The sequence below is a fragment of the Rhinoderma darwinii genome, chromosome 8 (assembly GCF_050947455.1).
Source record: "Rhinoderma darwinii isolate aRhiDar2 chromosome 8, aRhiDar2.hap1, whole genome shotgun sequence".
NCBI classification, from domain to species: Eukaryota; Metazoa; Chordata; class Amphibia; order Anura; family Rhinodermatidae; genus Rhinoderma; species Rhinoderma darwinii.
In genome coordinates, this window is record NC_134694.1 from 70,508,952 (window position 1) to 70,530,937 (window position 21,986).

The 21,986-nt window shown below is 41.5% G+C and overlaps 1 protein-coding gene across 1 annotated transcript in view; it reads left to right on the forward strand.

The window, feature by feature from the left end:
• RLIM (ring finger protein, LIM domain interacting) overlaps positions 1-21,599 on the forward strand; it is a 36,174-nt gene extending 14,575 nt beyond the window's left edge. Inside the window, exons 3-4 of the mRNA XM_075835720.1 lie at positions 16-96; positions 17,645-21,599. Of these exons, the coding sequence (XP_075691835.1) occupies positions 16-96; positions 17,645-19,302 (1,739 nt within the window). The 3' untranslated portion in view covers positions 19,303-21,599. The remainder of the gene's footprint in view (positions 1-15; positions 97-17,644) is intronic.
• The last annotated feature ends 387 nt before the right edge of the window (positions 21,600-21,986 follow it).

Sequence of the window (21,986 nt, forward strand, 5' to 3'; positions counted from 1 at the left end):
TGCGCCCCACTTTAGGAGAAATTACTAAAGAGGAGTTGCTGAGAAGGCTGCAACAAATCAAAGAAGGACCACCTCAACCGAATGCTGAAAACACAGGTACTTTTTAACAAATATGAATATTACGTGACGTGCTTTTTTAATGGCAAATTGGTTAACATCAGCAAATACTAATATAGGCAGAATATTCATAATTTTCTTTTTGTTTTTGGCTGAGACTACAGAAAGACCTGCTGTAATTGTGTCACTCATTTTTACACCTAGTATGTTTTAGGCTTTGTTTACATCTGCGTTATGGTTTTCAGTTGTTCTGTTCCGTCATAGGAGCAGAACAATGAAAAAACGAAAGTGCAGAATCCATCACATGATGGACAACAACGGCTCCGTTGGGGTGTCTGTAGTTTTATCAGTAAATATTGTGCAGCATGCTGCGCTGTTTTGTCCAGCAACAGCTACAGAGCCTCCGGCACGAATGTGAACAAGCCCTTTTATGTATTTGTTTTGTAACAGCAGTTCTGAAGCTTAACCCCTTCCCGCACCTTGGCGTAAATGCACGTCCAGGTGAACAGTAACTTAGCGCACCTGGGCGTGCAGTTACATCTGCGCTTTAACAGTTAACCGCAGCGCTACACCGCAGCGGTGGTTAACTGTGCAGGGTGTCTGCCCTGCTCTCCCCGTTGCTGATCAGCGGCCTGTCACCGCTGAAATCGGCAATTGACCCCTTCGATGCGGTCACCACATTGAAGAGGTTTACAGCGGATCGGCAGCCCCCCACATGCATTTGCGGGGGCTGGCGATCCTTATCATGGCAACCAGAGGCCAGACAATGACCTCCGGGTTGCCATGTACGGAAGCCTCGGAGGAGCAGCCTCCGGCCGGTTCTCCGATGCTTCCTGTCAGTGTGACCGTTACGTCACAATGACAGTTAGAACACATTACACTACGTAGGTAGTGTAATGTGTTCCATCAGCGATCAGAGCTGCAAGTCTGTGTCCCCTAGTGGGACAAGTAAAAAAAGTTAAAAAAAAAAGATGTTTTTAAAAAGTGTAAAAATAAAAGTTAGAAGTGACATTATAGGAAAAAAAAAGCATTCTTTATTCATAAGTCTTTTTTATTATAGGAAAAAAATTAACACGTTAAAAAAAGTACACATATTTGGTATCACCGCGTTCGTAACGACCCCATCTATAAAATTGTAGTATTTTTCCCGCACGGTGAACACCGCAAAAAAAATAAACGAAAAACTGTGCCCGAATCACAATTTTTTTGGTTACCAACCCTCCCAAAATATACAATAAAAGTGATCAAAAAGTCTCATGTACGCCAAAATGGTACCAATACAAACTACAACCCGTCCCGCAAAAAACAAGCCCTTACACAGCTTTTTTGACTGAAAAATAAAAAAGTTACGGCTCTCGGAATATGGTGACACAAAAAATAATTGATTTTATAAATAAGTGATTTTATTGCAAAAAACGCTGCAAAACATAAAAAAATTATATACATCTGGTATCGCCGTAATCGTATCGACCCACAGAATAAAGTATAATGGTCATTTATAGCCCAGGGTGACGGCCATAAAAAAAAAGAATAAAAAACATTGTCAGAATTGATGGTTTTTGGTCACCTTGCTTGCCAAAAAATGGAATAAAACGTGATCAAAAAAATTTCTGGTACCCCAAAATGGTACCAATGAAAATTACAGATTGTCCCGCAACGAATAGACCCTCACACAGCTCCGGTGGAGAAAAAATAAAAAAAAGTTCTGGCTCTCAGAATATAGCGATGCAAAATGTGCAGAGTGTTCCAAAAGCAGATAAGATTGAGCACCTTTATCAGTGCGACCACCATCCGCTGCACATTAACCCCTTCGCGCACCACAACATAGCATGTCTTAGTGTGGGGGGTGATGTATGGAGCGTCTCACGTGAAAAATAAAGACTTTAAACTGGCAAAATCGCTGTTTTTTGGTCACCTCGGCTCTACCTAAAAATGTAATACAAAGTTCTCAAAAAGTGTATGTACCAAAAAATGGTACCAATAAAAACGACCGCTCGTCCCTCAATAAATAAGCCCTCCCACCGCTCTATTGACTGAAAAATTAAAAAGTTGTGGCTCTTGGAACGCGGGGAGGAAAAAACTAAAAAGGAAAAGAAAAAAATGGATCAGTCCAGAAAGGGTTAATTACTTTCTAATGAAAACCATTTATGACCACACGTGGGGTATTGCCGTACTCGGGAGAAATTGATTTACAAATGTTGGGCGGCTTTTTCCCCCTTTATCCTTTGTGAAATTGAAAAAATGCAACATTTTAGTGGAAGAAATGTTGATATTCATTTTCACGGCCTAATTCTAATAAATCCTGCAAAAGACTTGTGGGGTCTAAATGCCCACTATATCCCTAGATAGATTCTTTAAGTGGTGTAATTTCCACTTTTGGGGGGTTTCCACTGTTTTGGCCTCTCAGGGGCTTTGCAAATGCGACATGGCACCCAAAAACCATTTCCGCTAAATTTGAGCTCCAAAAGCCAAATAGCGCTCCTTCCCTTCTGAGCCTTGCTGTGAATCCAAACAGCAGTTTATTACCACATATGGCATATTTCCGTAATCGGGAGAAATTGTTTTACAAATGTTGGGGTGCTTTTTCTCCTTTATTCCTTGTAAAAATTTAAAATGGCTACCTTTTTTCAGGAAAAAAAGATTTTTACCTTTACAGAATAATTCCAATGAATTCAGCAAAACAACTGTGGGGTCAAAATGTCCTGCTGTGGGTCCAAACAGCAGTTTATTACCACATATGGGGTATTGTTATAATCGGGAGAAATTGCTTAACATATGTTGGGGTGTTTTTTCTCTTTTATTCCTTGAAAAAATTAAAAATGTCTACGTTTTTTCAGAAAAAAAGTAGATTTTCATCTTCACATACTAATTCAAATAAATTTAGCAAAAAAACTGTGGGTTAAAAATGCTAACTATATCCCTAGATAAATTCCCTGAGGGGTATAGTTTCCAAAATGGAGTCACTTTTGGGGGTCTTTATTGTTTTGGCCCCACAAGACCTCTTCAAACCTGACATGGTACCTAAAATATATGCTAAAAAAAGAGGCCCCAAAATCCACTAGGTGGTGCTCCTTTGCTTCTGAGGCCTGTATTTCAGTAAATTAGCGCACTTGGGCCACATGTGGGATATTTCTAAACTGCAGAATCTGGGCAATAAATAATAAGTTACATTTCTCGGGTAAAACCTTCTGTGGTATAGAAAAAAATGTATTACAAATGAATTTTGTAAAAAAAAAATGAAATTTGTAACTCACCTCTACTTTGCTTTAATTCCTGTGAAACGCCTAAAGGGTTAAAACACTTTCTGAATGCGGTTTTGAATACTTTGAGGGGTGCAGTTTTCAAAATGGGGTGATTTATGGGGACTTTCTAATATATAAGGCCCTCAAAGCCACTTCAGAACTGAACTGGCCCTTGTAAAAATCGCCTTTTGAAATTTTCTTGAAAATATGAGAAATCGCTGCTAAAGTTCTTGTAACGTCCTAAAAAAATAAAAGAATGTTCAAAAAACTATGCCAAACATAAAGTAGACATATGGGTGATGTTAACTAGTAACTATTTTGTGTGGTATTACTATCTGTTTTACAAGCAGATACATTTAAATTTAGAAAAATGCCCATTTTTGCACATTTTCTCCAAATCTTGGTGTTTTTTTACAAAGAAATTTTGAATTTATCAACCAAATTTTTTCACTAACATAAAGTACAATATGTCACGAGAAAACAATCTCAGAATCGCTTGGATAGGTAAAAGCATTCCCGAGTTATTACCACATAAAGTGACACATGTCAGATTTTAAAAATCTGCTTCGTCCTGAAGGCCAAAACAGGCTCAGTACTGAAGGGGTTAAGGGGGTTGGTCTCTTTATGTATAATCTTTACAAATTGGAGGGAAACATAAATATAGCCAATTTATATTTTGAAGTTCCACGCTGTTTGTTCACACTGTGAAGCCATGCGCTGAGCCGCTTTGTCTTTGATCGGCTTTTCGAGAAAAGTCGATCAGAAAAGGAGCGGCTCGGTGCTCAGCCGAGCGCTTCTGCCACTTCGTTTTAGCAATTGGTGGGGGTCTCTGTGATCTGGCCCCTACTGATATGTCACTAGTTTTTTGAAAGTTTAGTCTTTTAAAGTGTAGCTAAACGTTTGACAAACTTCTGACATGTCAGAAGTTTGGATTGGTGGGGGACTAAGCACTGAGACCCCCACCAATCGCTATAACAAAGCAGCTGAAGCGCTTGTGTGAGCGCTCAGCCGCATCATGTCTGTTAGACTTTCCGGAAATAAATGTTTCGGTGTACGGACACAATAGAAAGTGTATGAGCCCGTACTTCGATACGTGGGCTTTCCTTGAAAATGCCAAACAGACACGAAGCGGCTAAGCACTCACACAAGCACTTCAGCTGCTTTGTTCTAGCGATTTTGTGGGGATATCCATGCTCGGACCCTCACCAATCCATACTTCTGACATGTCCCTATGACATGTCAGAAGTTTGTCAAACGTTTAGCTGCACTTTAAGGACTTTGAGGAGAAGTATAGCCAACTTACTGCAGACGCCCAGAGACGGAGCCTGAAAGGATTCCGTAGCAGACGGCAAGATGGCGCCGGCCCAGGGGCTGAGCCGGTGTCGTCAGCGGTTGATGTCCGCTGTATGTTACAGCAGACATCCACCTGTAATGGCAGGAACCGGAGTTGGCTCCCGATTAACGATTAACCATTAAACCCTTAGATGCGGCGATCGGAAGCCATAGCTGCAGCTTAGAGGTTGCTAGCAGATCAGCAGCCCTGCCATGCAATCAGGGCTGCCGATGCTGCTATGACAACAGGAAGCTTAACAATGGCCTCCTGCTCTGCAATTACGGAAGCCGATTAGGTGAAGCCTAATCGGCTTGCTGTTAGTGACTGACTGACAGATCTCACTACATAGGCAGTGCCATGTATTAGAAAAAAAAAAAAAATCTGACCGTTGGACCTTCAAGTCCCCTAGTGGGACTTGGAAAAAAAGTGTAAAAAAAATATATATAAAAGCTTAAAGTAGTAAAATAAAACACAATCGCCCTTTCCCTTATCAAGTCCTTTATTATTGAAAAAAACAAAAACCATACATATTTGGTATTGCCGCGTTCGTAACGGCCTAAACTATAAAAATATGATATTTATTCCACGCGGTGAACGGCGTAAAAATCTATATCCGAATTTGTTTTTTGGTTACTGCCCTACAAATATTGGAATAAAGTTATCAAAAAGTTGCATGTATCCAAAAATGGTACCTATATAAACTAGCTAGTTTTACAGAAAACAAGCCCTCATACAGCTCCGTCGACGAAAAATGAAAGCGTTATGGTTCTCACAACATGGCGTCAGAAAAAATACATCCTTTTTACAAAAGTAATTTTATTGTGAAGAAGTTTTAAAACATAAAGTGCTATAAATTTGGTATCGCCAGAATTGGACTTACCCGCAGAGTAATTTATAATGCATGGTGACCACTGTACAAAAAAACTATGCCAGAATTGCAGATTTTTGGTCACCATGCCTCCCAAAAATAAGGATAAAAAGTCGCATCTACCCCAAAATGGTGCCAATAAAAACTACAGCTCGTCTCGCAAAAAAACAGCCTTCATACCACTACGTCTATGAAAAAATAATATTAGTTAAGGCTCCAAAAAGTCAGGAAAGAAAAGATCTGCAACTGTGCAGGCCCGAGGAGAACATTTCTTCTGTTTCAAGAGGCAAATTATCAAGGCCCTAAAACTAGGGAACCAGGAAGGGGAGAGCCCAAACATATCTGCTGGAAGCGAGGATGCCCGTATTATACCAGGACAACACTTTCCCAGCAAAATTCCCCAAACTACAAAGGTGCAGAGTGTGGACCAAAAGGGGATAAGAAAGGACGCCATATATCAGTGCGACACTGGCCTGTGCATAAAAGGTTGCTTCACAGCATAACACACATATATGGATTATTTTATTGTGTGTTTTTTTCTTTTTACCCCATTATTATACCACCTGCCTATGCCCCTGATTATCTCCACACAGCTTACATGTACCCCCACATTATAAATGGAAACACTAGCAATACTCAAACAAAACTACTACCAAGCAAATCCACGCTACAAAAGCCAAATTGCGCTCCCTCCCCTCTGAATCCTACAGCGTGCCCAGGCAGCGGTTTACTTCCACATATATGGCATCGCCATACCCGGGAGAACTATTCTAACAATTTTTTCGGGTTTCTCCAGTGGCACAAGCTGGGCACGACATATATGCCACTGAAATGGCATATCTAGGGGAAAATGTAAAACTTTTGCTTTGCACCATCCACAGCGCAATCATTCTCCGGAGTTTTTTATTTCACATCAGAGCCTCCGCAACTTTGAACCAATACTTTGTAAATCACCAAATTAGGCCTAAATTTTGCATGGTACGCTTTCACTCCTGAGCCCTGTCAAATGTCCAGGCAAAAGATTAGGGCCACATGTAGGGTGTTTCTAAAACCGGAAACCCAGCATAATAACTAGGGAGCTGTCTTGTTATGGTGGCATAAGCTGGGCACCACATATTGGCATGTCTATGGAAAAATTCCCATTTTCACTCCAACATCGAGTGCACACTAATTTCTGCATAAACACCTGTGGGGTTAACATGCTCACTACACCCCTAGCTGAATACCTTGAGGGGTGTAGTTTCCAAAAAGGGGTCACTTCTGGGGGGTTTCCACTGTTTTGGTCCCACAGGGACCAATCCACCAAAATCTACGCTCCAAAAGCCAAATGGCGCTCCTTCCCTTCCGAGCTCTGCCGTGTGCCCAAACAGCAGTTTATGACCACATATGGGATTGCTTTACAAATGTTGGGGTCCTTTTTGTCCCTTATTTGTTGAGAAAATGAAAAATTTTGTGCTAAAGCTATGTCTTATTGAAGAAAAACGATTGTTCTTATTTTCACTGCCCAATTCTAATAAATTCTATGAAACATCTGTGGGGTCAAAATGCTTACTACACCCCTAGATGAATTCCTCAAGGGGTGGAGTTTCCTAAATGGAGTAACTTTTTCAGTGTTTTCATTGTTTTGTCCCCTCAGGGGCTCTGCAAATATGACATGGCCTCGGCAAACCATTCCTGCTAAATGTCATCTCCAAAAGCCAAATGGCGCTCTTTCACTTCCAAGCCCTGCTGAGTGTCCATACAGCCATTTATAACCACATGGGGTATTGTTTTACACGGAAGAAATTGCTTTACATATTTTGTGGTGGTTTTAATCCTTTAGTCCTTCTTTGAAAGAATTTTCGATTTTAATATTCACGGCATACTTCCAATAACTTCTGCAATAAACCTGTGTGGTCAAAATGCTCACTACACACCTCAAGGAAATTATCTAGGGGTATAGTTTCCCAAATGGCGTCCCTTTTGGGGGATTTCTACTGGTTTGGCACCACAAGAGCCCTTCAAACCTGACATGGTGCCTAAAATATATTCTAATAAGAAGCCCCTGAAATCCTCTAGGTGCTCCTTTTTGTTTCCGAGGCCTGTGCTTCAGTCTATAGGCATTCTGGGGCCACATGTGGTATATTTCCTAAATCTGCAGAACCTGGGCATTAAATATTGAGCTTCATTTCTCTGTTTAAAACTTTGTTCCTTAAATAAAAATAGATTAAAAATTTCTGCAAAAAAAACGAACAAATGAAATGTGTAAATTTCAGCTCTACTAAATGCTGTTTTGAATACTTTGAGGGGTGACTTTTTTTTAAAATGCAGTGACTTATTGGGGGTTTCCAATATAGAAGGCCCTCAAAGTTACTTCACAACTGAACTGGTCCCTGAAAAAATAGCCTTTTGAAAATTTTCTTGGAAATGTGAGAAATTGCTGCTAAAGTTCTAAGCCTTGTATCGTCCTAGAAAAAGAAAAGAATATTAAAAAAACGATGCCAACATAAAGTAGACCTATGGGGGATGTTAATTAACAACAATTTTGTGTGTTAGAACTGCCTGTCTTACAAGCAGATACACTTCAATTTAGAAAAATGCAAATTTTTGCAATTTTTCACTCAATTTTAGTATTTTTTTACAATTAAATACTGAATGTATCCAGAAAATTTTGCCAGTATCAAAGTACAATGTGTCACGAGAAAACATTCTCAGAATCGCTTGGATAGGTAAGAGCATTCCAAAGTTATTACCACATAAAGGGACACATGTCAGATTTGAAAAATGAGGCTCTGTCAGGAAGGTCAAAAGTGGCCAAAGAAAGAAGTGGTTAACCCCTTAAGGACGCAGCCTAGTTTGGGCCTTAAGGCTCAGAGCCTATTTTTTTAATCTGACATATTTCACTTTATGTGGTAATAACGTCGGAATGCTTAAACCTATCCAAGCGATTCTGAGATTGTTTTCTCGTGAGACATTGGGCTTTATGTTAGTGGTAAAATTTGGTCGATATATTCAGTGTTTATTTGTGAAAAATTGCAAAATTTAGAGAAAAATTTCATTTTTCCGAATTTAAATGCATGTGCTTGTAAAACAAATGGTTATACCAGCCAAAATAGTTACTAGTTCACATTTCCCATAAGTCTACTTTAGATTGGCATCGTTTTTTGAACATTTTATTTTTCTTGGACGTTGCAAGGCTTAGAACATGAACAGCAATTTCTCATATTTTTAAGAAAATTTCAAAAGCTTTTTTTTAAGGTACCTGTTCAGTTCTGAAGAGGCTTTGAGGGGCCTATGTATTAGAAACCCCCATAAAACACCCCATTTTAAAAACTAGACCCCTCAAAGTATTCAAAATAGCATTTAGAAAGTTTTTTTAACCCTTCAGGCATTTCACAGGTATTAAAGCAAAGTGGAGGTGAAATTTGCCAATTTCATTTTTCTTGCTGAATTTCAATTTTATTCTATTTTTTTTCTGTAACAAAGAAGGTTTTACCAGAGAAACACTACTAAATATGTATTGTCCAGATTCTGCCGTTTTTAGAAATGTCCCACATGTGGCTCTACTGCGCTCGTGGACTAAAACACAAGCCCCAGAAGCAAAGAAGCACCTAGTGCATTTTGGTGCTTCTTTTTTATTAGCATATATTTTAGGCAGCATTCCAGGTTTGGAGAGGTGTTGAGGTGCCAAAACAGTAGGAATCCCCCAAAACATACCCCATTTTGGAAACTGCACCCCTCAAGGAATTCATTTATGGTTACCATTTTGACCCCGTAGTTTTTTCACAGCGCGTATTTGAATTGGGCTGTGAAATTAAAAGCATGACAATTTTTCCAATAAGATGTCATTTTTGATCAGAATTTCTTATTTTCACAGGGAACAAAATGCCCCATTTTGTTGCCCAATTTGTCCTGAGTGCGGCAATACCCCATTTGTGGTGATAAACGGCCGTTTGGGCCCATGGGAGGACTCAGAAGGAAAAGAGCACTATGTGTTCTTAGGAGTCCAGATTTTGCTGGATTGGTTTTCGGGTGCCATGTTGCATTTGCAGAGCCTCAGAGGTATCAAAGCAATGGAAACCCACCAAAAGTGACCCCATTTTGGAAACAAAACCCCTCAAGGAATTCATTTATGGGTGTTGTGACCATTTAGACCCCACAGTTTTTTCACAGAACTTATTTGAATTGGGCGGTGAATTAAAAAAAATGTAATTTTTTCCAATAAGATGTAGTTTTGGCTCAAAATGTCTTATTTTCACAACGAATAAAATACCCCATTTTGTTGCCAAATTTGTCCTGAGTGCGGCAATACCCTATTTGTGGTGATAAACTTCCGTTTGGGCCCATGTGAGGTATTAGAAGGAAAGGAACCCAGATTTTGCTGGATTGGTTTTCGGGTGCCATGTCGCATTTGCAGAGCCCCAAAGGTATCAAAGCAATGGAAACCCACCAGAAGTGACCCCATTTTGGAAACAAAACCCCTCAAGGAATTCATTTATGGGTGTTGTGACCATTTAGACTCCACAGTTTTTTCACAGAATTTATTTGAATTGGGCTGTGAATTTAAAAAAATGTAATTTTTTCCAATAAGATGTAGTTTTGGCTCAAAATGTCTTATTTTCACAAGGAATAAAATACCCCATTTTGTTGCCCAATTTGTCCTGAGTGTGGCAATACCCTATTTGTGGTGATAAACTGCCGTTTGGGCCCATGGGAGGGCTCAGAAGGAAAGGACCACCATGTGGCCTACTGGGAATTTTCTGGTGCTAAGTCATGTGTGCAGAAGCCCCTGAGGTATCAGTACAGTTGAAACCCCCGAGAAGTGACCCCGTTTTAAAAACGACACCCCTTAAGGAATTCATCTAGAGGTGTAGTGAGCATTTTGACCCCACAGGTATTGTGTGAAAGATAATGCGCAGCAGATGGTGCAGAGTGAGATTTGCAATTTTCTATATATATATGCCATGTCAGTGTCCGATATATTGTGCCCAGCATGTGCCACCGGAGACATACACCCCATAAACTGTAATGTGGGTTCTCCCGGGTACGGCAATACCCTACATGTGGCTGTTATTAGCTGCCTGGGCACACGGCAGGGCTCAGAAGGAAAGGACCACCATTTGGCCTACTGAAGCTTTTCTGGTGCTAAGTCTTGTACGCAGAAGCCCCTAAGGTACCGGTACAGTTGAAACCCCCGAGAAGTGACCCTGTTTTATAATCTACACCCCTTAAGGCATTCATCTAGAGGTGTAGTGAGCATTTTGACCCCACATGTATTGTGTAAAAGATAATGTGCAGCAGTAGGTGCAGAGTGAAATTTGCAATTTTCTATACATATATGCCAATTCAGTGTCCGATATATTGTGCCCAGCATGCGCCACCGGAGATATACACCTCATAAACTGTAATGTTGGTTCTCCCGGGTACGGCAATACCCTACATGTGGCTGTTATCAGCTGCCTGGGCACGCAGCTTGGCTCAGAGGGGAAAGATGAGGAGGGGTAAGCTGTGCGAAGTGGATCAGAGCGAGTAAAATTGGGGTAAATTAAAAATAAAGGGATGGATGATAAATTTTAAAACACTCTTTCATACAGAGCTCTGGTTTTTCGGGACACGCGTCACATTGATATATTGTGTCCTTCCTTATCCCCCTCTTATAGCAGACTCTGCACCTCTTTTGACTTTTTCCCTTCTTGCCAGTTTGGGGAACTTCTCCTAAAAAGTGTTGCCCTGGTACGATGCGTGTGGCCTCGCTTCCAGAAGTACTGTAGGGCTTCAGGACTTGATCTGACAAGTCCACCCCTCCCATGTACCTATTGTAGTCCAGGATGCAGTCTGGTTTGGGGGTCTCTGTACTGGTACCTCGTACAGGTACATGGGTACTGGTGTGGCATCTCCCTGGTCTTGTACTTGACACACAATATGTTGCTGCTGGATTGTGCCCTGCTCTCACCCCTTCTTGTTTGCCCTAGCAGTGTCTTAGGGAGGCCTCTCAGGTTTCTTCTAGCAGTGCCGCATGCCGCAGGACTTCTGGAAGCGAGGCAGTTGAAGAGTGGGACGCCGGTATAAATATTATCCAGGTAGAGGTGGTAACCCTGGTCCAGCAGTGGGTGCACCAAATCCCACACAATTTTTGTATTAACTCCCAGTAAGGGGGGGCATTCTGGGGGCTGAATACTGTCGTCCTTCCCTTCATATATCCTAAACCTGTAGGTATACCCTGATGCACTCTCGCACAGCTTATACATCTTCACGCCATACCTTGCCTTCTTACCCGGCAGGTACTGGCGGAATTGAAGCCTCCCTTTAAAATGTACCAAGGACTCATCAACAGAAATACACTTCTCGGGGGTGAATGCTTGGGAGAACCGGGCACTGAAATGGGCTAATAGGGGTCTCCGTTTATACAAACGGTCAAAACTGGGGTCATCTCGGGGTGGGCACGGCTCATTATGAGTATAATGTAAGAAGCGAAGTATTGCCTCATTTTTATTTTATTTTTTAGTTTCCAGCTCAGTTCTGAAGTTGCTTTGAGGGGCCCATATATTAGACACCCTTATCAAACACCCCATTTCAGAAACTAGACCCCTCAAAGTATTCACAACAGCATATAGAAAGTTTATTAACCCTTTAGGTGTTTCACAGGAATTTAGAGCAAAGTAGAGGTGACATTTAATTAATTTAATTTATTAGGCACCATGTCTGGTTTGAAGAGGTCTTGTGGTGCTAAAACAGTGGAAACCCCCCAAAAGTGACCCCTTTTTGGAAACTAGAGACCTTGAGGAATTCATTGTAGTTTTCTTGGGGTGCATGCGACTTTTTGATCAGTTTTTATTCTATTTTTAGGTGGCGTGGTGACTAAAAAACAGCAATTTTACTATTGTTTTTAATTCAATTTTTTTTTTACAGCGTTGACCGTGCGCTATAAATGACATATTCACTTTATTCTGCGGGGCGATACCAGATGTTTATAGTTTTTTTTTTATGTCTTATGGCGTTTGCACAATAAAATACATTTTGTAAAGTATAATTCACTTTTTGTGTTACCTTATTCTTAGAGCCATAACGGTTTTATTTTTCCATCAGGAAAGTGGCGCGAGGACTTATTTTTTGCGTAACGAACTGTAGTTTCGATCAGTACCATTTTTAGGTACATGCAACTTTTTGATCTCTTTCTTCTATTTTTTGGGAGATGAAGTGACAAAAAAATTGTGATTGTGGTACGGTTTATTATTATTATTTTCTTTTACGGCGTTCACCGAGCGGGATAAATAACGACATCGTTTTGTAGTTCAGGACGTTACGGACGCGGCGATACCAATTATGTATAGTTTATTTGTTTATTTATATATTTTTATTAATAATAAAGAACTGATAAGGGAAAAGAGGGGATTTTTACTTTTAAATCTTTTATTCTTATTTTTACACAACTTTTTTTTACTTTTTTTTACTTTTTTACACTTTTTTTACTTTGTCCCACTAGGGGACATGAGGGCAGGAGGCCCTGATCGCTATTCTAATACAATGCACTACATACGTAGTGCAGTGTATTAGAGCTGTCAGCTGTTCGCTGACAGCAAGCATAGTGGGTCCTGACTTTGTCAGGACCCACTAGGCTTCCATCGATGGCGTAGCCAGAGTCCATTGTTAGGATTCTGGTTGCCATAGTAGCCATCGCGGCCCGCTATCGTGTAGCAGGCCGGCGATGGCAGCTTAACCCCTAAGAAGCCGCGATCGCTATTGAACGCGGCTTCTAAGGGGTTAATCGGCGGGGACCACCGCAATCGGTCCCTGCACACTAAGCTATGATAGCCTGCTGTCGGAAACAGCAGGTATCACAGCTCAGACACGCGCCGGGGAAAGATGGCGCCGTGTTAACTCAGGTCAGTACTATTACTGAGCTGAGCGCGAACGATGCGCTCAGCAGGACGTAATAGTACTGACCTGAGCGCGAAGGGGTTAAAAGAGACCTGCCAAAAGAAAATTGAAGACCATTATAGGGGTTATCTGTGTTGTTAATTTTCTTTTTACTAATGGCTGCAAAAAAAAACAAAAAACGGCTAACACTTAACTGTCTCTTCCCTGTTGATCCAGTGCTGACGTATTGGTGGCCCCCCTGGTGATTGTTTACATGCAGGCAGCATGTGACTGCTACAGCCAATCCGAGGACTCAGGTCTTGTGTTCCTGATAGGACATTTGCTGCCATTAGTAAAAAAAATTATTAAGAAACGTAACAAGCTGGATACCCCTATTAATGTTCATTAAAAATGTGAAAACCTGTTTTTAATATAGTACGAGCCGAGATATGATATTTTGACATCACAGGTTATATATAATTGAGGGAAGAAGAGGAAAGTATGTGTTCTATTAATATATAACTTTTCATAATGTTTATTAAAATTGACAAATGAAGATAAAATTTCCAATGGTGCAATTGGATATGTGCGAGTGACCCCCAAACTCACATACCCTAGGGCCATATAAACCGTGTTACTATTTGTGTCACTGTAAAAAATAACAGTTGAATGTGTGCTGCCATGCGATTGGCAAGCAGCTAGGTGTGAATAGGTTCCAGCCAATTTCCCACGATGGTGCTCCCTGTGACCGGAGCAGCAACGTGGTAGATGACTATAAGGCTGGATTCACACGAGCACATTACGTCCGTAATGGACGGAACGTATTTCGGCCGCTAATCCCGGACCGAACACACTGCAGGGAGCCGGGTTCCTAGCATCATAGTTATGTACGATGCTAGGAGTCCCTGCCTCGCTGTGGGACAACTGTCCCGTACTGAAAACATGATTACAGTACGGGACAGTTGTGAGGCAGGGACTCCTAGCATTGTACATAACTATGATGCTAGGAGCCCGGCTCCCTGCAGTGTGTTTGGTCCGGGACTTGCGGCTGAAATACGTTCCGTCCATTACGGACGTAATGTGCTCGTGTGAATCCAGCCTTAGACTGGATCGGGATTAACAAGGATTGTTGATACACTGCAGCGGCGCCCCAGCTGTCAGCTGGGGCAGCAGTGTCAGTGGATCGTCCAGGTGTCGGACTGTGATCCCGGCAGTGTGGGACCCGGCACCAGCGTTGTGCCTGGGTGCAGGGCGGCAATGCAGTGAGCACTGTACGACAAGGAGCGAGATATTCTCGCAAGGTGAAACTGGGCAGTAGTACAGAGAATACCGTACGGTGGAATATCCGACGGCTTTCAGCAGTCAATACAGCAGGTAAGTGTTGGGTCACACCCAGCTGCTGGAGTGAGGCACAGCGGGGTTTGTTGCCAACTCAGCTATTGCGCTCTTGGGACAGCTGACAGCCGTCAGCCTGTCCTCCGGTTGTGATATGAGTTTAGCTGCCTGCAGACTAGAATTGTGCTGTGCAGCTTAAAGCCATGTTAGTGGCCCCTAGAAGAAGCCAGAATGCTGGCGAAACGTGCGTCTGGTGCTTAGCACTTCCTTAATTCCATGGTGCACTAACATGGCCTTTAGCTGCACAGCACAATTGTAGTCTGCAGGCAGCTAAACTCATCGCGACCGGACAGGCTGACGGCTGTCAGCTGTCCACGAGGGCAATAGCGGAGTTGGCAACAAACCCCGCTGTGCCTCACTCCAGCAGCTGGGTATGACCCAACACTTACCTGCTGTATTGACTGCTGAATGCCGTCGGATATTCCACCGTACGGTCTTCTCTGTACTACTGCCCCGTTTCACCATGCGAGAATATCTCGCGCCTTGTCGTACAGCGCTCTCTGCATTGCCGCCCTGCACACAGGCACAACGCTGGTGCCGGGTTCTGCACTTCCGGGATCACAGTCCGACGATCCACTGACACTGCTGCCAGCTGGGGCGCCGCTGCAGTTTGTCAACAATCCTTGTTAATTCCGATCCAGTCTAATAGTCATCTGCCACGTTGCTGCTCCTGTCACAGGGAGCACCATCGTGGGAAATTGGCTGGAACCTATTCACACCTAGCTGCTTGCCAATCGCATGGCAGCACACATTCAACTGTTATTTTTACAGTGACACAAATTATTACACTGTTTATATGGCCCTAGGGTATGTGAGTTTGGGGGTCACTCGCACATATCCAATTGCACCATTGGAAATGTTATCTTTATTTGTCAATTTTAATAAACATTATGAAAAGTTATATATTAATAGATCACAATTTCCTCTTCTCCTTCCCTCAATTATATAATATTACTTAGGTGGTGTACACCAATGTGATCTATCTCTCATACATCTGTGTGATAGGTGGCCTCTCACATACTACTGACATCACAGGTTAACGTGTAAACACACCAAGGCCATATTCATATGTAGGGTTGTCACGATACTGGAATCGATACTTCGTGTAGTATTGCGATACTCTATACCAAAATGATACTTTGCCAACAATAAAAAATAAAAAAAATAAAAAAATCCACTTTCTGATGTGAAGCACGTGGTGTGATGCATTATGAACCTCCATGTGCCTCACATTAATAGTAATTAACCCCATGATGTTCCTCAGTCATAATGGACAACATTGGTTTAATGTGTGAGGTACATAATGGGGTTAATTAGTATTATTAGGCACATGGAGGTTCAAAATTCATAATGCCTCGCATTAATAAGTGAAAGAAAGCCGTTTTTATTTTATAACCGTGTAAACCTCATAAGTGACGCTATAAATTTGTTACGGTTGACGATACTAAATACATGTATATAGATGCTGCAGTCAAAAGCGACTGCGGCATCCAAGTGGTTGACAGAGGGAGGGGGCTCGTGGGGTGCCAATTGGTTGCTATGGCATCCAGGAAGCCTAACGATTGCCTCCTGGGTGTCCGTGTACGGAAGCCTATTAGGTCCTGCCAAAGGCAGGACCGAATAGACTGTCAGTTGAAAAATGACAGAATACACTGCACTATTTGCACTACAAGTAGTGCAGTGTATTGATCAGAAGATCAGGCCTTAAGTCCCATAGTAAGTGTAAAAAAAAAAAAAAAGTTTTAGATTAAGTTTTAAGTAATACAAACCATAATCTCCCTGTTTCTCTGATCAAGTCCTTTATAATTAGAAAAAAAATACATATACATAGTAGGCATTGACACATTCGTATTGGCTTAAACTATAAAATATATCATGTTGTTTATCCCGCACCGTTAAAAAATAATATATATATTTTATTTATTTATTTTTTCCTTTTTTGGTCCCCTTCTTTCCAAAAATAAATTGAGTAAAAACTGATCATAAAGTCGCAAGTGCCAAAATGGTACCAATAAAAACTCCTAGTTTGTTACGCAAAAAACAAGCCCTCACACTGCGCTGTCGACAAAAAAAAAATGATTTGGCTCTTAGGCTACATTCACACAGCTGTAAAAAACGGCCAGCGTCCAGACCCCATCCTGGCAGGGAATTTTGCTCCTACAAGGGAGGGGGGGGGGTGCTATCTACAAGTTCCAGAATTGCTGTTTTTTGTCTCCCCAACTCTTAAATTTAAAAGAAACTGATCAAAAATTCACATGTACCCCAAAGTACTGATAAAAACTAAAGCTCGTCCCATGAAAATCAAGCCCACACACCACTCAATCAACGCAACGGGAAAATAAAGTTAGGACGTTTTTAAAATGGGGTGACTTATGATGGGTTTCTAATATATAGACCCCCTCAAAGCCATTTCAAAACTGAAATAGTGCCTACAAAAATGTTTTGCAAACTTTGTGGAATATTTGAAAAACTGCTAGTAAACTTAAAAGCCTTTATAACGTCCTAAAAATCAAATTAAAAAAATGCCCACTTAAAGAAGACCTTTTGTAAACCTTATTTATTTACTAATTTGTGTGGTCCCATTTAAAGAGAGCAGAGGATTTAAAATGTAGGAAAATGCAAATTTTTCAGAATTTTCTTTACATTTTAGGTTTTTTTCTATAAAGAGTAAACGGATCATACAAAATGTACCACTAACCTAAAGAGCAATGTGTTAAGAAAAAACTCTCAATCACTTGAATTTGAATAATGGGGCTTGTCCAGAAGGCCAAAATAAGCTTGGTTCTGAAGGGGTTAATAGTGCCTTAATGTTAGTAATTAATTCAGAGTCAAGAGTTCATTTCTCTGCAATTTATTTTCTGTGCACCTCTACAGTATTAACCTATATTAATGAGAAAATCCTTTTGTTTTAAGCTCCTACAGGGGAGACGACTGAGGACTCTTCCAATGGAGATTCAATAATCGACTGGTTGAATTCAGTCAGACAGACCGGAAATACAACAAGAAGCGGCCAGCGGGGCAACCAATCGTGGAGGGCAGTGAGCAGAACAAATCCGAATAGTGGTGATTTTAGGTTTAGTTTGGAAATAAACGTAAATCGTAGTGCTGCTAATCAGAATATGCCCTCAGCGGAGCAGTCATCAGAAACCAATGGAGTGGAAGATATGGAAGTTGGCAGTCAAGGTGAGGGTGAACCCGAGACGGAGCCAGAACCTGAAATTACACCACCACCGCCGCCACCCCCACCCCCACCTCCACCTCCACCACCTGTTGTGGTACAAGAGCAGGTAGTTACTGAGGAGCCAAATCCCCAGAGAGGTCAAAGGAGAGCAAGAAGCCGAAGCCCAGACCAACGAAGGATCCGGGTAAGGACTGATAGAAGCAGGTCGCCTTTGAATCGACCGGTGGAGCAACCGCCGACTCGAAGGGCTCAACATAGTGCATCACAGACTGTTGATGCTACCACTGTTGATGAAGCAGAGGGTAGCTCTAGAACCAGGCAGCTTGTAACTGCATACCTGAGTAATTCTTCATCTGAGGCAGAGGGAAGCTCCAGAACTAGACAGCATATAACTTCCAGGCAACAAGCACTTGCTAGCGAATCTCAGAATCCTAATGCAATGCTTTCAAATCCAGAGACAAGCGCTTCTCCCCAGCCTCCTCCCACAGAGACTCCAGAAAATGCAGAGCCTACAGGCACCGGTCAAAGGCCACCAACTATAGTTTTAGATCTTCAGGTTAGGAGGGTTCGTCCAGGCGAGTATCGTCAAAGAGATAGCATTGCAAACAGGACACGCTCGCGCTCACAGACCCCTAACAATACAGTTACTTACGAGAGTGAGCGGGGAGGATTCCGGCGCACTTTCTCAAGGTCTGAGCGAGCTGGAGTCAGGACATATGTCAGTACCATCAGAATCCCAATCCGTAGGATACTAAACACAGGCCTGAGTGAAACCACCTCTGTCGCTATCCAGACCATGCTGAGGCAGATAATGACTGGTTTTGGGGAGCTCAGCTACTTCATGTATAGTGATAATGATGCAGAGCCTGGCACTCCTGCAGCTGCCCCTCAACCAGTAACAGTGGGAGTTGAAACTCCGAACCCCATTCCAACAACTGCCAGACCACCTGTAGTTGTACCAGAGCCTGTTGAACCACCAATCCCTGTTGTGGAAGCTGATGATGCCAATGCAGAAATAGTTTCAACCTCTGGGGGTAGGAGGGAAGTTCGTAACAACAGAGGATCCGTAACCTTTGAGGAAAGTGGATCTCTGCCATTTCTTAGGCTGGCACAGTTTTTTTTGCTCAATGAAGATGATGATGATCAACCAAGGGGACTTACCAAAGAACAAATTGACAACCTGTCAACCCGTAATTATGGTGAAAATGATGCCCTGAAAACTTGTAGTGTGTGCATAACGGAGTACACCGAAGGGAACAAACTACGCAAGCTCCCCTGTTCTCATGAGTACCATGTCCACTGTATTGATCGTTGGCTTTCTGAAAACTCTACTTGTCCCATCTGTCGCCGAGCTGTTTTGATTTCTGGCAACAGAGAAAGTGTTGTGTAAACAGGTTGTTATAAACTGTCTACTAAGCAGCCACCATTTCTAGGCTTGGAGAAGGAGAAAAAAAAATGCTTTTTTATGACCACTTTTTGAGTGGTGCTTAAAATAGGATTTTTGCTTTGAGTGAGTTGTCCTGTTGAAATTAAACATTTCTAATTCTCCTCCCTCACAATCTCAATGATACAAAACCTGTTAAAAACAAAAAACAAACGTGGTCCACAACGAAAAGTAACTTTATGAAAATATTGCATTTCACTACGGTCGGAACATCTACTTTGCAAGGATGGCATTCCTTACACCCCTTCTGGAGCAGAACCTTTCTAGAGCTCAGTGCTGGAATGATGCCTATGAAGATCGTCTCAGTACTTGGTTTACTAGACTTTTCAAGCGGGATCATTGTGAGAATCACTTGTGTTTTAAGTCAAGGTTTAACATTTACAGGAATAGCCTTAAATCTATTCAGTGGTACATTTTATGCTTATTGTCTTTGCCTACAGATTATTTTTTTTTGTATTTTTTGTGATGGTTAGACTTCCTTAAATTCTCTGGCCATATGACAGCATTGCCAGACTAGCACATTCTTGTAAATAGGCACCAGTTATTGCTCACATTGTGCTTTCCTGGGTTCTAATTGCATTATGCATGCGTTTAACCTACCAGAAACACCTTCTAAATGCAGGGTATTGGTCCCCCACCCACCCGTTACCGTACAGTGAAGCTTGGAGCTTCCTCTGTTTTAAAGTTGAACCAGATCATTTAAGAACAAGGATTGAGGATTTTATGTAGTCATTTTCAATAGTTACGGTGAAAGTAGTGCTTTAATAAAACCGCAGATATCTTCCCAGCTGACATACACAATAGCTTTAAGTAGCGCTCAATCAGTTTGATTTTCCTTGACTAGTCAGTTTCTTACGTTCCAGAACCAGGATACCACATGTACTCCATGGCCACGCTGGTGACATTGAGATGACTGTATTGGAATATGAAAGACATAAAGTCTGCAGTCATCCCGGCAGCCAGAGGAAAAATTGCCGATTTTTGCCAGAACCTGACCCTAGTTGTAAGTAAGGGAGACCGCATGCTGGACCGCCATCCGGCAGTTGTTCCCTGGGCCCCTACAGCAATGGCTGGTCATCCAGAAACATGGTAGGCATTGGGCTAGAGCAGTCTGCATAAGAAAGCAACAGATTAGTTATTGGTATCTAAATCCTTTGTGCTAAGCACTTATAAGTTATTGACATGGTATTCTGTCATAGTCCACGCAGTGTTTTTCTACATCCGTTTATTACTATGGTTTATGTTTAAAGCAGGAGTTAAATATTCTTTTAAATATTTTAAAGTCCTTTTTTTAGGGTGTGACAACTAAATGGTCAGTTAGTGCCGCTCAGACTTTCAAGTACCCGCCATATGATTAAAATGTCCATTCTCTTAAACCAAGTTAGTTTTTAATGCCAACTGTCCTATCATGTGTTTAGGGTCTTCCTGCACTGTAGCATGGGACGTTGAATGCATTTGTGCCTTGCATTCTAGATGTTACTCTGTGGTAGTGAATGCCTGGGTTAGAATCAAGTACATGACACCGCATAGCTTTATCTAACAAGTGACATATTTTTATTTTCTTTAAAAGAGGGTTTTCTTTTGCACAGAATTATTCCTTTTATGTTTTGTATATAATTCCTTAACTTTTTTTGGGGGGGGTTCGGGTATTCTTATTTACGAAAGCTGCTGGGAGGTTCAAAAATAAAATGAAACTTCCTTCCCAGCACCGAAGGGGTGAAATGGCCACAAAATGATTCTAAATGATGTCTGAGATTAGTTTGGTGAAAACCCAAGGACAAAGTATACATGTGTAAACTCACTTTAGGATTTCTGTAAATAAAGACACTTGTCAGATTTTTCTCATTCTGTATGTCTGAAGGCCCATTTTAATTGACATACTGTAGAAATTGCTGATTTAGTTTCGATTTGGAATATTTATCTTGTGAAATATAACAAATGTCTATGCTTGTTGAAATAAAAAAAAAAAGAAAAAGTCCCTTTCTTTAAAATGTATAGCTTTTTGTAGCAGCAGCGCCATCCTGCGGCCACTGTCCCGGCACAGGGTTTGTAATGTGTAGCAGACGATCTGTCTGACCTGATGCTTGCTCATAATTCACATATACACATGGCTATCCGCTTACAGATTGCATTCGCAATGGTCTGACCATGAAACAGGGGGCAGAGTTCTTGTTTTAATATGTGAAATATAAACCTGAGGCTGCTAACTTGAAATGAGAATAAAAGTTTTAAACCTGAAAAAACATGAAACCGATGGGTGCTTCTATTTCTTGTGCAGGTCCCAGCTATACGTCCGCTGCCACATCATCCATTGTATATTAGTTTGCTCGCTCTGTGCTGTTCCTTTGGGGGTTCTTGTTCCCATTTCATTAAGTTAAATGGTTTCATGACCCAGTTCCCCATTTTAAAAAGCAAGCATGTACAGTGTTGGTAAGAGTAACGTGTTTATAACTGCATGAAGCATTCATCAAATTCTGCAAGTATTATAATAAAATGGTGTACATTATTCTGTGCAGAGATTCCAGTTTGTTTGGGTAGCAGTTTGATCTTATCCCCCCCCCAGAAATTATTCTAATGGTTAGCACTCAAAACATAAATATACTTTTGTTAGTGACGGGCAAAATTTGGTA